This window comes from Sebastes umbrosus, chromosome 2 (genome assembly GCF_015220745.1).
Source record: "Sebastes umbrosus isolate fSebUmb1 chromosome 2, fSebUmb1.pri, whole genome shotgun sequence".
Lineage (NCBI taxonomy): Eukaryota > Metazoa > Chordata > Actinopteri > Perciformes > Sebastidae > Sebastes > Sebastes umbrosus.
In genome coordinates, this window is record NC_051270.1 from 24,983,698 (window position 1) to 25,000,367 (window position 16,670).

At 42.3% G+C, this 16,670-nt stretch overlaps 1 protein-coding gene across 2 annotated transcripts in view; it reads right to left on the minus strand.

The window, feature by feature from the left end:
* fam189a1 (family with sequence similarity 189 member A1) overlaps positions 1-15,901 on the minus strand; it is a 123,465-nt gene extending 107,564 nt beyond the window's left edge. For both annotated transcript variants that reach the window (XM_037751674.1, XM_037751666.1), the window contains exon 1: positions 14,515-15,901. In XM_037751674.1, coding sequence (XP_037607602.1) covers positions 14,515-14,769 — 255 coding nt within the window. In that variant the 5' untranslated portion in view covers positions 14,770-15,901. The remainder of the gene's footprint in view (positions 1-14,514) is intronic.
* Between the last annotated feature and the right edge of the window lie 769 nt (positions 15,902-16,670).

Below are 16,670 nucleotides of genomic sequence, written 5' to 3' on the forward strand. Positions count from 1 at the left end.
ATAGAAAGCAGCGGGGAGGGACGACAGTCAGCTTTGTTACATCAGGAGGAAGTTAACGGCTTAATAGCAGGTAGAGGATAGAAGTCAAACACATCAACAGAGCTCCGTCTGTCTGGTATCAGGCCTTCACACTGATGACGGCCTGTCGTGGCACGTCACTGAAAAGCTCTTTTATTTATTTTATTTTGTAAACATCTGGTCAAAGCCAGAAGGAGGAAGTGGATGTCTGTCACTTCCCTGGCAAACTAAAACTCTCCATTCAGGCCAAATAAAAGACGAGTCCGCTTCGTAAAGCTTCTCTTTCCTGTCGGATTTGACACACAATGGCAGAAGAACTGTGAACACAGGTGTTGTACAGTTGCAGACCTCATGACAGACGTTCGCCTCTGGGCCGTCTTCTGTTTCCCTCGCTGCTCTGTTGTCTCTGTTCTGGTTTCCCTCCCTCCCTGTGAGCTCAGTTCAACCCTGTTGGCCTTTTTTCTATTCAACAGTCTGCAGGCAGACCTGCTGGCGGCCGGGTCGAGTCTGTTTGTAAAGAAGTGCAGCATCAAGCATTCTGTCAGACACGTCCCCCGGGACGCGGGTCAGACCAACACACAGACACATTACAAACAAGAGCAGGCAGACGAAAGAAAAGGAGGATTTATGAGAGATGTGTGATGAATGCACATATAGAAATATATCATGCATTCAACACATAAAACAATTTCCCCAAACACATCTCTCGGCCCTCCCACGTGTATCTGCAGGGTCAGTTCAGGTCTGAAAACGTCCAGAGAAAAAAGAAAATCTACAGCTTTCATCACACATCAACCAGCTTCACCCTTCAAAGATCAAAATGATGCATAATGGAGGCTGCTTGTGTTTTTTATGTGCGCCCATTTTGGGTGTGCTGCGTGCATGAAGCTGTCTGTGTATACAAAGAGGCGGGTACACAGAAATGCAACGTGTGTGCACATGTGCAAGCATGTGTTTCATCATTCTGGGATGTTTAAAAGATCCCCTCCAGACATGTTTTAAGACATAGAAAAAGTTGTCCTTGGATTAATAATTTGTCTGATAAAAAAGATCAATTAACTAGTTCAATATTCTTTTACATCGACTCAATCTGCCTCATTAGAAAACACCCAGAATCTAATCTAAAATCCACATCTATGAATGTGCTAAATATGAATTTCCAAAGTTTACCTGCTGGACACAAGTTGTCTCCTACGTCACTGAAAAGTAAATTCTCAGTGTTTGTGTGTACTGGAGGATTCATGTTTCCACATCACACTTGTGTAAGTTGAATACTGGACCCCGATTGGCTTCCAAACTAGTTGTGATGTCACAAAGTCATGTTCGTACGTACAAGTGTTAAACTTTTTTAAAGGGGCAGTGTGTAGGATTTGACTGCATCGAGTGGTGTGGTTACAGATTGCAACCAACTGAGTACCTCTCCGCTCACTCCTCTCTTTTCGAGACTAATGTGAGCTGCAGAGTGCAAAACCATGTAACGCCGTTCACCTCGCTCACAGGACATTCTTACCATAATAACACTACTTTAGGAGAAACAGAAGTCAGACGATGGCTTGCAGTACAGCACTTTCTCACTCCCATCTCGTCAAATACCGCCGCTTGGCCAGTGCCCCTCGGCATCGGAGACCGATGCACGGGGTACCCCTCTTGCATTACTTTTGGACGGAGCGGGGACGGCGTGTCAATATACGCTCGTTAAATGCATAGTGTCCTTTCAAAATAAACTTCCGTTTTCACAGGAAGTTAGGTTTAGGCAACACAACCACTTAGTTCAGTTTAGGAAACGGTCGTGGTTGACGTTAAATTAACTGACTAGCGACTCACATGACTCCCGGGGCTGACGATACTGACGACTCACATGACTCCCGGGGCTGACGATACTGCAGAGTCACGTGACAAGATAAGTCAACGTTACTTTTAGTTTCACACGGGTCAAGAACAGTGGTCTCCTGGTTGAAAGTCTTCGTTTGACCCATCCGCCATTCTCCCGCCCGCCCTAATCTGACTCTCAAGCTATTAATACTACATCATCGTAGCGTCATATAACGCCGCGGGTGCGTTTACATTGGAGTTAGTTGAAAGCCCGGTTCGTCACATACTGTTGATAAAGGGTGCCTTTGTGCATCGGTTTCCGATGCCAAGGGACGTTGCCCAATCTGCGGTATTTGGTATTTGGGCGGTACCACGGTTTTGCACTCTGCGGCAAATGTTACCGCAGTTTCACAAGCGTGTCAAAGAACTACGATGGCCTCTAGGTTTCAGGTGATTATACATGAATATAAATATAAATAAAGGGTGCCTTGAGTATACATCTAAATCTACCAATTCATTATACCAGGTGCCAGTACAAATTCAGTCAGACATTCCCTCTATTTTTTAGTCTTAACTTTACAGTAAATTGAATATTTTGGGGTTTGGGACTATTGTTCAGGCAAAACAAAGATATTTGACGATGTCACCTTGTGCTCTAGCGCAGCACACTGAGATGAACTATTTTAGAGACGGCTCAATACCACTTTTTAATGTCCGATAACGATACCGCAACCTTGAGTATCTGCCGATACCGATACCAATCCAATACCATCTTTTTCCCTCTCTTAAACAACTAAGTTTAATTAATTTAATAATGTTAGTTACTTTGCAGCTTCAGGTTATTAATACAAAATATAATGAACTAATAAATGATGATGTATTATTATAGATTAAACTACCCAGCAGTGTATAAAGTAATTTAAATGACCTCCACATTTACCAGCTGCAACATTACAGTAATGAACACTTGAATGCATCTATAATTAGAATACAATAATATAATATATATTATTCTGCATAATGAGTGTTTTTACTTTTGGTACTTTAAGTATATGTTGATGCTAATACTTGTGTACTTTTACTTGAGCTGCCTAATATTTTAAATGCAGGACTTGTAGCTAGTATTTTACACTGTAGAATTACTACTTTTACTTAAGTAGAGATCTGAGTTTTTCTTCCATCTCTGTATGTTAATATTAGTTTATTAAAATATAAAAAATGTTCCTTTTCACTCACATGCACATAATTTTCAGATACAGTTAATGCAGTGTAGTCCGTGCACTGTTTAACTCTCCATCATCTACTGCTGCTGTCTATCTGTCTTCCTCTCTCCAAAGTGCACACGTAGTTTTCACCTGTTGTAAAATGAGTTGTTTACCATTTGAGTTTTTTTCGGAGCGACGCCATAATGTAATGTTATGCAACGTGAGGTTTGTAAAATAAAATAAAACGGCAGCTACAATCGTGAAGAAGACAAAACGTTCTGCAATTTCTCCTCTCCTCTTCCCGCTGTTAGTCACTCGGCACTGACCGTCAGAGTCCTGCATTTACTTTGACAGTCGGATCTGTAACAAACGCTATTTCACATTCACACACATTACGTTTTTGTCGAGGCTACACTCAAAATGTTCGGGGCTTTAGCAAAATGACCTGGCAACGCCGACATAGAAGAGTGTACGCGCAGGACATCCCCGTATGTGACGGAAATTGATCGGATTATACATTTTTTTCCCTCCGATATCCGATCAAGGGATTTTGGCCAATTATCGGACCGATACTGAGAATCAGATCGGTGCATCCCTAAACTATTTATTAAGAAAACAACTGGCAGATTAATCAATAATGGAAATAATCCTGAGTTGCAGCCCTAATTTTGTCTCAAATATCACAAGATGAACAGCAGAACTACATTGTTCACATTACACAGTAATCTAAGAGGAATGTGCACTGATTTGACTGGCCAGCACAGTAACGGTTGCAGCATGACGATGCTGCAAAAGTTAAGCCAACTTTTTCCGATGACCCTGCGTATTTTGTCCCCCCAGAGCCCTCTGCACCAGGACCCCCGCCGTGTCACTGCAGATCTTCCACAGAAACACAACCCCAACATTCATCCTTTGTCTTTGGGTTTCACTGATGACTGCGCTGCCAACCAGGCATAGTGCAATGCCAGGTTTCAGCTAGGTTGCTTCTTTGCTTCATTAGGTAATATGTAGCGAAGAGAGGCAAAGAGGGACAGCATGTAACAAAGGGACAAAGGGAGCGAAGGAGCTCAGATCATCCTGTACCTGGTGTTGAACACGGATCAGGAAACAACCCAAAGATATCAGAGAACAAGTGGAGGAACGAGATGAGGCAGGAAGTCTGGATGCGTCTCCAGCTTGTAGCGCAAAGCACACCGAGACGAGGAATTAAGTGAAGTTGACAACTTGAAATATTAGAGCCTCTCTCGAACACTGCATGTGTGTGTGTGTGTGTGTGTATGTGTGTGTGTGTGTTCTGAAGTGGGAGCAAGGACAAACTGTTCTTTCCACCATTATGGTGCTTACTGGTAGCACTGGAGTGGGGGCAGGATGCACTGGAGGGTGCTCAGAGTAATGAGTAGCAGCAGGCTGAGAGTCTACTTACTTATTATGGAAAAGGTGCTGCAGGGAAGTGAATTACAACTGTGTTCGGCGACACCTCGGCACGGACTGAGCGCTAAAACTACATGACGTCATCACGACGCACGCCCGCTTTAACCACAGGAGTGACGTCACTGCAGAGATGTTAAAAAAAAAAACACCAAGTAAAAAAACAGAGAGTAAACAGCAGTGTGATGATTGATGGAATCCATCTAATTAGTTGATCAATATGAGATTTAAGAGGCCGATCCGGCCATGAGTGGTCCGGTCTGAGAGCATGTGTGCTGCTGACCGCACTCTCCATTTAATCTAAACTGACAAGATGAGTAAAGCAGCTGAAGAGCCACGGCCTCTATTGACAGCTGGGAGTAAAAAGCTGCATCAAAACAACAAAGTGGAGCTTTGTGTCAAGTCCCAGAATAATAGATAAACTGATGATGCCATTACGTATAATGTGACTTAAATATCACTTCACAAAAGCAAGCTTTCTTCTTCACTTCATGTAAGAGGTGGATTCTCTCTGGACTTCTTCTACAACCTGTGGCTGCTTAAAGGATCAGTTCACCTAAATAAAAAAAACACTTTTCTTGATCTCTAGTGGGATCTACACAAGCAAGTTGTTTTTCGTTTTATTTGCACAGGTTTTGAGATATTTGATATTCTACTGAAGGAAACTGTTGACTGTTGTCCTTGGTAACCACGGCGTTGTTACTGGAAAGACGCGTTGCTTTTGACTTTTTTTGTGTCACATTTCAATGCTGTGAGTAGGACTGGGCGATATGGAGGAAATCAAATATCACAATATTTTTGACCAAATACCTAAATATCGATACTGTAAGAGTGACTATTGGTGCTTTTACAAAATATTAACACAATGAGATTTTTTTGATACATAATCATCAGTAAAGTGGATATAATGACTAAGTGGGTAAAGACAAACAGCTCGAAAAGAGTGGTAAGTTCAGAAAATTACATTACTTTACTGTAGCGCAACCTTTAAAACCAGGAAAAGACTACTTTTACGATATTTCAATATCTGAAATCTAACGCCGAATTCACACCAAAGCAGTGGCGAAGTGCAGCCTGCGGCAGACTGCCATGCAATGTCTGTGAAAAGTTGCGGCCGCTGCTCCCGAGCTCAACAAACTGCGGACGTTTGATTCTGCGGCGAAGTGCAGCCAAACTAAAAGTTGGGAAAAGTTTAAGTTTTAGCGGCGAAATGCAGCCAGTGAATACCAACAGCTAACAAGCAAACAGATCCTGTGACTCCTGTGACATGTTGACCTACGTATGTTGCAAAGAATTTCTTCCCACCTGAAACACATGAACATGCCCCCCGGCCGCAGAAAAATGTAATCATTGCGGCGAGCTGCACATTGCCGCTGCCTTGTGTGAATTCGCAGAAAGAAGATATCTAGTCTTATATCACAATATCTATATAATATTGATATATCGTCCAGCCCTACCTGTGCCACAAATAAAATCTCAGTGACACATATTTAAAAACCTGGGCAAATAAAAACTAAACTATCTGCATGGCTAGATATCACAAAATGTACGGTAAGTTTTGGGTGAACTGATCCTTTAATGGCTCCCTGTATCCTAATGAATATTCCACACCGGTCTGACTCTGACCCCATCATGGATTAGAAAATAAAGCAGTGTTGAATAATAAATGTAGTAGCTTTTTATACACACATGCTACACAATAAAAATCACATATTTGTTTTGATTATGGCAGCTTCTGTTTTAATAAAAAAAAGTGCAGCACTTTAGCAACTAACTGATTCTATTGATTCACTTTTCTTTTTTTCTTCTTTATGCAGCTCTCTGACTCAATGAGTTTTACAAGAACACCGTGAAATACTACTGAGCAGAAAATAAACTCTAAAGAAAGCAAAGCTACACAAGTGACACCAAAGGAACACAAATTACTTTATCGAAACAGAAATCAATGTGTTTCTAAGCTCGATAACACATTTACTCACAGAATCCTTAAAGACCAAACACTCAAATGAATATCTGTTGGCTATTTGTGCACTACGTCTACATTACAGTATGAGGAGTTTCAAACTATGACTCATATTGATGACTCATTTGACACCGTGGTGGAAGTATTGATATTCAATTTAAAGGCAGAGATAGGCGATTGATTGTAATGTCACACTTCTCTCTGTTCACTTTCTTGTTATGAGTCTGACACCAAAATTCATAAATAGTGTTTATGACAACAACCACATCTGAATTACTGTATTCATTTTCAACAGATAAAAAGTCTGTTTATCAAAATGACGATTGTCAACACTGCAGACTACACTTTAAGAGTATAAACGTGTACACGTGTGTGTGTCTGTGTGTGTTTGTGTCTTAAGACCTGTTGCCAGGATACAAGCGAAGCCTAATAAGCCAGTTAATGAATGATGATTCGTGCTCCCTCGCTGCAGAAGAAGCAGAACCCAGCAACTAAACAATCAAATCAAAACATTTCACCCCGTTGTCTTCGTCTCACTGCTGCTCTCTATTTCCTCACTGAGGACAAAAAAGTGCAAAATGCAAACAAGATCTTCCTGTAACAACCAGATTAGATATGCCCAAATCCAAAGTCTTTCCGATTTCCAATTGCAGGCCGTGACAGCACAAAACGCACAGGCTCCATGAGAGAATCTCATTCTGCTTTAGTATTTAGAGTCAAGCCTCAAGACCGAAATGCCCAAAAAATAGGAGCCTACAGCCATGTACTTAAGCAGAGCACTGCTTTGAGCTAAATTAATTAGTAACTAACTAATTAGTTTTGTTTTGTAGGATACATTAGTGACGTTTGTCCCGTGTTTTTAGTGATGTTTGTGACGTGTTTTCTGTACTCATGTTACGTTGTTTCCCTACATATTTACGTACTTGTTCTAAACCCAACCATGACGTTTTTCCTAAACCTAACTAAGTGGTTTTATTGCCTAAACCTAACTGCGGGCTTTACGGTAGTTTTGTTGCATGGGGTATGGAAAGCTGCATACAAATGACATGCGATAAGCGTCCTCATAACACGCAGAATGTCGGTGAAATGTCGTGGTATTTATTTGCCTTCCCATGAGACCGGGTTGAGACATTTCACAAGATAAGTGAAAACTTTGACCTACTGGTGGCGCTAAATGAAACGTCAGGGGAACACCAAAGTCAGTAGGATTCATCCTCTGGGGAACATTATTTTTTCTACAAAATGTCATGGTGATACATCCGATAGTTGTTGAAATATTTGGGTCTGGAACAAAGTAGGGACCCGGCCCACCGACACACCACGAGCGAAGCTAAAAGTCAAGCTGTTGCCAACTTTACTCCAATGTGAACCTTTGCCCTCCTTCCACAAACACACAAAGACATCGAGAGCCTCCCAATATGCCCCCACAACACAACAACCCCCTACAAAACACTTTGGAGCCTTCTATTCAAACACAAACACACACACACACACACACACACACACACTCAGGCAGATTAGTGGAGAATTTGCTGACGGTTTGTGCTGAAAATGCGGCAGAGAGAGCTGCCTCACAACAAATACCAAGAATACCGTCTTAAGCCGCCTTTGTTACGGCACAGTCTGTAGAATTGGGATGTTGAGAGTGTTACTTTTAGAGCGGCTGTACACAAAAATCAACATTCATCTTCTTCCTCACAACCAGGAGGGCGGGGGAGGGAAAAAAGAAGAGCAGTAAATCCCTCTCTGGAGACGAGAGGAGAGGAAATGTCATGCTGGTACAGAGAGAAAGCATCAAAATCTAATGTGAATGTGTAAATGATGCCTGCACTAACTCCTTCTGATGGATTTACATATTCACATATTTTGTCTAAAATGTTTTTATTCTCCGTGACAGGACATGAGAAAGGAGAAGAGAGGCGGTTTGTGTGTTCGTGTGTGTGTGTGTGTTTAGACACTTGGATCAGTTCCGAGCTTTAATTCATGGAGATGCGAGGTGAACGGTAATTTGTTCTGCATGTCAGCCGCTGACAGCTGCAGAGGCCCTTTGGCTCGCTCGACCACGTCGCCTCATTCGTTGGCCAAACCCCGGCAGGTAGGAGCGGCGTGATTCATTCGCCAACAGGTAAACCTGCGGGTAATGTTGCCGAACGAAGCGGAGTGGAGGCGACTGTGTGGCGGCGGGGCTCTGCAGTGTCTTCGTTGGAGCTCTGCGTCATCTTTTTTGCCTCCAAAAATGACATAGCCTATAGAGGAAGTGACTGCGGCGTGTGTGTCGAGTTACAGCAGGGGTGCGGGATGATTACAAGCCCAGGGTTGGGTGCGAGAAAGAGCGAGATATTTGTAGGATTAGTCTCTGTTGGTCAGGCAAGTGTGTGCGTGTGTGTGATATTATGCTGTCAAACAAACGACTCTTAACATCAAAGCTGTAAAACATGTTTTTCCTCCAGAGCGCGGAAAATCAGGATGAAGGAGACAGATCCATTGATATGCACAACACTGAAGTGGGATATAGTTGTGTGTGTATGTGTGTGTGTGTGTGTGTGTGTGTGTGTGTGTGTGTGGGCTCTACAGTGATTGCTCCGTGTAGGAAGTACAGATTACGCCTTCTCTCGCTGTGACCGTGATGAAATCCCACAATGCCAGTCATCACACAGAGAGCCTTAATGACGTCCCACAGTGACCTCACACACACACAGACACCTACGCAGTGCACGAACACACATATAAAACCACACACGAGTGCAGATAGGTTGAGGATTTGTTGGCACCTTCGTCATTAGCTCACTTCACCAACATGGCAGGAAGCTCAAGATAAAGGCATCAACGCTAAACCACATTTACACGCTAAAAGAAATCCCGTTGTGGAGAATGCTGGTTCCCTCCTGGTGACAGGAACGCTTGTCTGCAGGATATCAGAGGTTCTTATAAAACTGCTTGAACACGGATACACTGCTGCTGCACTAAAGCATTTGTAAGCGATCTCCAGGATAACGGCTTCCTTTCACACTAGACAGAGAGAAAGAACACTTTCCTTCTCTAAAATTAGGACTAGATTAGCTCTGCGGAGTCTTAAAGCTACACAAGGCAAGCTTTTGTGTACAAATGACTCGTCTTATTAGACTAAATCACAAAGCAGAGCTGCAAAGGATATCCCATAATACCTAATTGTTGATTTGTGTTATTAACCCAGACAAAATTCTTGATAGACAAGGACTCAGTTTTCTAAACAAATCAGCTCATGAAGCCACTTATAACCAAAGATGCTGCATTTTCTGCTGTTATAAGTTAACATTTAAGACCAAATGTAATAAGCCCTTTAACACAAGAAGATTTAACATTTATTTAACAGTGTTTTCCACAGGCTAGAGCTCTCAACTTTACAATGGGTGACTTCCACTGTCTGATTGCTTGTGGGCAAATCACTTCCATCACCAGAGTCTCCAGATGGAGAGCTGATCTCAGCCACATAGAGAGGCAAAGTCCCGCCCCACAATTCATGTCCTCTTTATGTTACAGTACTAAACCTTATCTTAATTTTGCCTGACACTCTTCTGAAGTGCCTCTTGATAAGAATTCAAGATAACAAAAAATATATATCACTAAATGACATTTTGCATGCCCTTCATTAGTGAGGTGAACCTTTATGTTGTAGGATTAATTTATTTCTTATTTTACTGTGTCAACCTAAAGACAAACATAATGAAAAACAACAACAGATTCATGTGAAGCAGAATTTAGAGTCAAAGTCAATGATCCATTTGTTCACAGTTGCGTGAACATCTCCATTATTCCTGTCCCAAAGAAATCCTGCCCCTCTGAACTGAATCACTTGCTCTTGCCTACATCATTGCAAAATGTCTCGAGACGCTGTTACTGACTACCATCCTCCCAGATGTTGGCCCTCAGCTGGACTCTAACCGGCTCAAGGACCAAAAGTGGAACAGAGGATGCGGTGGCGAGCCTCCTTCACACTCTCCTCCAACACCTGATCTCCCCTGGCCATTCCTGGCTGGCACGTCCTTTCATAGACTGTAGCCTCCAGCGACATCTAATGATCAGCAAACTCCACCATCTCCATGTTACATCCCCCATCATCACCGTCAACACTGGAGCCCCCCCAAGGCTGAACCCCTTTCTATACACACCAATGACGGGCTTAGCCCTTCTTTAAATATTCTGATGACACAGCCATGCTCACCCTCCTCACAGACTCAGCCACAGACTACCAACAATGGTAAATGGACTTGCATTTATATAGCGCTTTTCTAGTCTTCCGACCACCACAAAGCTTACACTACATGTCAGCATTCACCCATTCACACACCCATTCATACACTGATGGCAGAGGCTGCCATGCAAGGCGCCAACTTTGCCTATCAGGATCTAATCTAAATACTCATTCACACACCGATGACTTAGCCTTCAGGAGCAATTTGGGGTTAAGTGTCTTGCTCAAGGACACAGCCGGGGATCGAACCGCCGACCTTCTGATTGGTTGACGACCTGCTCTACCCTCAGAGCCACAGCTGCCCCGAACAACAATCAGTTGCCCACTTCACCCAGTGGTGCACAAACAGTCACCTCCTCCTCAATATTCACCAAGATGAAGGACCTCATGTTTTTTGTTTTGTTTTTAATTTTTGGGTCTTTTTTATGCCTTTAATGGAGAGAGAGAGAGAGACAGTGATAGTTATGAAAGGGGGAGAGAGAGGGAATGACATGACGCAGGTCGCATTCTAACCCCGGGCCGCTATGGTAAGGACTCAACCTTGGTACATGGGGCGCCTCCTCTACCAGGTGAGCTACCAGGAACCCCCTGAAGGGAACTCTTTGACACCTGCAAAAAAATCAACTTCAGGTACCTCGGCATCATCCTGGACAATAAACTGAGCTTTGATCACCACACCAGAAACCTCCATGAACGCTGCCAACAAAGACTCCACAAAATAAGGCCTCTCTCAGTCAAACCCCACCTCCTGCTCCTTCTGTAGCGTAGCACCATTGAATCCATCCTCCTGTACTGCGCCCCCTGCTATTTCACCATGCTCACCCTCACCAACAGAAACAAGCTCCTGAAAATCACCAACATATCCTCTAAAACAACTGTCCTCCCCACTCTCAACCTGCCGCCACTAGCAGAGCACTGACCATAGCACACGACCCCGCCGCCCCTTCAACCCATGCTTCACCCTCCTCCCCTCTGGTCGCAGATACAGACAACTCCTCTACAAGAAGAATGGCTCTGGGAGGAGTTTTGTGCCCTCAGCCATTAGTGCCTTAAACAGCCTGGGCACACTGTAACACACTTGTGTTGTTGTGATGTTCTAGTTTGTTTATACCCTGTTTCTAACTTGTTTGAGTGTTTGATTGCAAATTTCCTCTATAGACAATAATAAAGAATGGATCTGAATCAGCATTAGCTAGAAACAGTTAGGTTAATCGTCTCTCTGAAGACAAAATGCTTTGTTTGTTATGTGATTTAAATGAGATTGAAGATGAAGTTCATTTCATGTTTTATTTGCTCATTATATGAAAATGTAAAAAGCATTATGTTGTGCTGTGTTCAGGAAGAGAACCTTTTTGTTCTTTGTTTGCAAAGTAACATTATATGTAAGTAGTAATGTTGTCTGGCAGATGTAGCTGTAAATTGTCAATGTGCACAATACAATAATTAACATAACTAACAAAAGATGCACAGTCAGGACACAAAGATGCCTCTGGTGCACACAGATAACAGGAGGTATAAGATGCAGGACAACAGGCTGACAGACGTCAAATCAGCCCGAGGCACTGATAAAGAATGACCATTGACCTTTGACCTCTGACCCCTGGTTGACTATTCCCCTGTAACTATAGACTCCCACACATACAGGCACTAACACATGTCCTCTCTCACTCATAGCATACAAGAACATCTATCCATTGACAGTTTATATTTCCATCACTGCTACACACACACAGAGACAGACAGATGGCCGTCGTGCCACAGACCTCCCCTCACCCTTGCACTCTGCCCCGCTGCCTCTATAATTAATGGAGCCGCCCTGCTCCGGGTCTCTGGCAGGAAATCAGGTACGTGTGCAGAGCATTCATAAATATTAATGGAAACCATCATGAAAAATTTCACACGACGAAGACAAAAACACAACATATATGTATAGTATTTAAAATATCCTCTGCCTTGACTGTATCTGTGTGTGTATGTGTGTGTGTGGTATCACTGATTACCACAGAGGCTTTACATCCTCATAACTAATTGCCTACAGTGAGATTGGCTCCAAAATTTATTCAAAAACCTAATTTCTTCGTTTTTATGACAGCGGCACACCAATTAGTTCAGCTCTCTACCTGAGAATAAAGAACTGGACCTCTTTGAAATCCAAAAGTCACTGAATCAAGTTCTAATATTCCTTAACCCTCTGGGTCGCGGATGATCCTGACCGACTTTGCTGTCCTTCAGAGGCTGTAGCAGGTTCAGTTTTAGAGCAAGAGTTAAGGTGCAGATATCACATGAAACTAGAAGACCTAAGGAATCAATTCTATTGGTACCAATAGACCAACCAAGCTATCTTGTTGGGAAGGACGATAAATAACGCTCCAAAGTTAAGCTAAATTTTGGTGAGGAAAAATTGACATGGCTATTTTCAAAGGGGTCCCTTGACCTCTGACCTCAAGATATGTGAATGAAAATGGGTTCTCTGGGTACCCACGAGTCTCCCCTTTACAGACATGCCCACTTTATGATAATCACATGCAGTTTTTTGAATGCAGTATATATGTGTTATTTTTGCCTATTCTAAAATGGTGTATCTGAATATTTCTGCATAAACAGTCTTGGAATACATAAACTGGGTTTCACTGTAAAGCTGAGATTATTGTGGATCCAATGAGCCCAACTGTATTCATGTGTGATGATGTTAGTCCACATAGTAGCCATTTCATTGTAATGAGACTATTTTTTTAAACATGAACTCACTGTATAAAATGACCTGTGGTGACCTCTAGGATAATCACAGCCTCATGAAACTTTACAGCCAAAACCTAGAGACCTAGGGCATTCAGGGGATGGATGACTTTTACAGGTAGATTGACAATAAGGGGGTTTATGAACAGTTTCCACAAAAGAAGTGCTCACCATCTAATTGCCGAAGAATGCAATTCTTGCAGAAATCTTCAAATGTCAAAAGTTGTTTATACCAAATCACAGCATGGCTTTTTCTATAGTGTTCCTTAAGGTCTTAGAGTCTTAATGTGATATTTTGGAGGGATTATTGATCATTTTTAAAATTTTATTTCTATGTAACGAATGGTATCAACCTCAAAATTGCTGCAACAACTGTTGAGATATAATAGAGCATGAATGACCATCATATACTTATATTATAATGTTCTATACACTTTCACAATTTATTTTAAATAATCAATTCATGTTTATTTCTGATTTATGACCAATTTGACACACAGTGCTGAGCAGCATCTCACATTAATCTCCAGGTTCCCAGCTTTCAGATGATGTAAACCACTTCTATGTGACATATACTGTTGACCTGCTATCTCCCCCTAAAGACCCCTGTACCCCCCTAAAAAAGACAAAAACTGGGTCTAATTTGGATCTCGGAGGGTTAAATAGCCATAATAACCATATCAGCATTTCAAATAGCCTATATTGATATCACATGCCTCAGTAGTGTCATGCTTTTAGGATCACACCACCTTTCTTCTTCTTTAGCAGATGAAAACTTGCATCATGCAAATCTTAAATAGTTTATTTATCTAAGGTAGGAAACTTTTCTCAACCCATGAAGAAACACCTAATACCTTCAGTTTATCTAGTCAGAATAGACATATCTTTTCATTAAGGTCAAAAATGGTTAATGCAGTAATCTTAACATTAAAATATGTTCTGCATAAGGATAATACCTCGTTAAAGGGGAATTTCATACATTTCGAAATGGATTTTCAAACCATTATTGTAGAAATAATCAGGCACTGCACTATAGAGAACTTGCACTTTCAGCCATCTAACCCTCGTTCTGTTGACTCAACATGCCAAATACATCATAATGTGATAATGTTTGTACTCACAGAGAAACCTGCCCAGAAGGGACATGAGTGCCGGACTCTGGGTGATGTGGTGAGAGCCAGAGCTGCGAAGCTGACGGCCAAGATGAGGCTCCCCAGGACCATCTGAGAGACTCCCAGCGCCAGCATGATCCTGGTCCGGGTCCGGTACTCCCTGAGCCGGGACAGGCTGCGGGACAGCGACGCGGGGCTCAGGGACCCCGGGCCACCTCCGCCAAGGCCTCCGCCACCGCCGCGGTGCAGCGCGTTCACCGGCATTGTCACTCAAGGTGTAAAACGACAAAAAAACACAGCAGTGGAACAATAAAGAACAATAACATCCACGGACGCGCAGAGAGGGTTGTGTGTGTCCGCCTGCTGGTAAACGGTGTAACTGGAGAGGTTTAGTGTCCGGTGTTGGTGATCTCCATCAATTAAGATGCTCCTCGCTCCAATTAGAGACGCGTTGCTGCAGAAGAGGATGATGAGAGGAGGAGAGAGGTGAGGACTGGACGAGCCACCAGATGGTTACCATAACAGAAAGTGTGCAAATATGCAAAATAAACCTCTGCAGGAGTTCTCAGTGACTGATCCAACAAAGAGACCCATTACGCAAAAACAAAAAGTCAAAGCGCAGAAAACAACAAAACCCGCATCATCATCATCCTGCTGGTCGCACCATTGTCACCTTGCTCGTCTCTTGCTGCTCCAACTACTCGAAAAAGCGACAGATTTGGTTAAATAAAAGGTGCACTCCTTGAAGATTAAAACAGAGGAAATGTTGCAGGGTTTTAAATATCCGCAGTTGTGATGGAGCAGCGTCTCTTCTCTCTTCTCTTCTCTTCTCTCTCTCTCTCTCTGTGTGTGTGTGTGAGGTGGTTTTCACAGACGACAGCAGATCTCGCAGCCAGCAGCAGCAGCAGCAGCAGCAGGAGGACAGGAGGAGACGCACACTGCGTATTGGAGATGTGCCACTCTGCTGCGCGTTTTCATGGCGGAGCGTGTTTTACTACGAGATAGTGGAGGAGGAGGAGGAGGAGGAGGAGGAGGTGCTCTCTCTACTATCTACTAGGATGCATCAGACAAACCTGAGCCTGCTGGTTTGTTACTCGCTGGTGATGATGATGATGGTGTAGTGGTGGAGGATGAACGTGGATCATCCTTTTTTCAGGAGCACGTTTTGTGTTGCGTAAAATGAATCCTGATGAGTGTTCTCACAGTTTCATGTGATCAGGATTCAGGACTGTTTTAAGTCGTTTTTTTCTGAAATAAAGTGAGAGTAATAAGCTGCAGCAGCCTGCAGCATCAGGAGGACACCATCAGGACTGCATTGTCATTGAACACTGGCTCTCTGTATGTGTGTGTCCTTCACCATGAGGCTGGATGTAGGTGGTCAATGCGACACACCTGGAGAGGATTGCACCTAAAGAGAAAGAGCTCCTTGAAATCAGACTGGCTGCTCGTTATTAAATCATTAGTGATCATTAGAAAATGTCCTGACAGGTTCGTCTGGTTTTTGGCTATACCAGTGGTGGAATGTAACTAAGTACATTTACTCTAGTATTGTTACTTGTACTTTGCTTGAGTATTTATATTTTATGCTACTTTAAGTTTCAAATTTGTTTAGCAATGAAAATCTTGCAGGTACTCTTCAAATATGTACAATATACATTTTTTATTATTTTTTTAATTATTATTATATGTAGATACATACACATTATATATTATATCATATGTACAGTATATTTGTTCATTTCTTTTTCTTTTTTTTCCCATACATTTTTTATTCTTTTCTACATGGGCTTCTAGGGTTATCTACTGCACATGCACATGTATTTGTGAAGGTATATTTAGGCTACATTATAAAATGTTGGGTGTCACTTTTGACCAAAAAATAAATATTGTGTTTATTTTGACTTGAGTCTTACTAAATGTGTTTTAATGCATGTGCAAAATGACTGAATATGAATTATTATCTTTAATGCCCTTTTTCAAAAATAACTTTTGATGACAGTCAAACTTCGAAAGAGCATATCTCATAGAATATTTGGTGTAGAAAGATAATGTTGGTATTGCCATAAAGCTTAGACTTTCCCCAGTAATATATTATTCTGGGCCATTCAGCTTAATGAATAGGCCCACATTTAACTATTTTTTATACTAATACTTACGTATTTAGG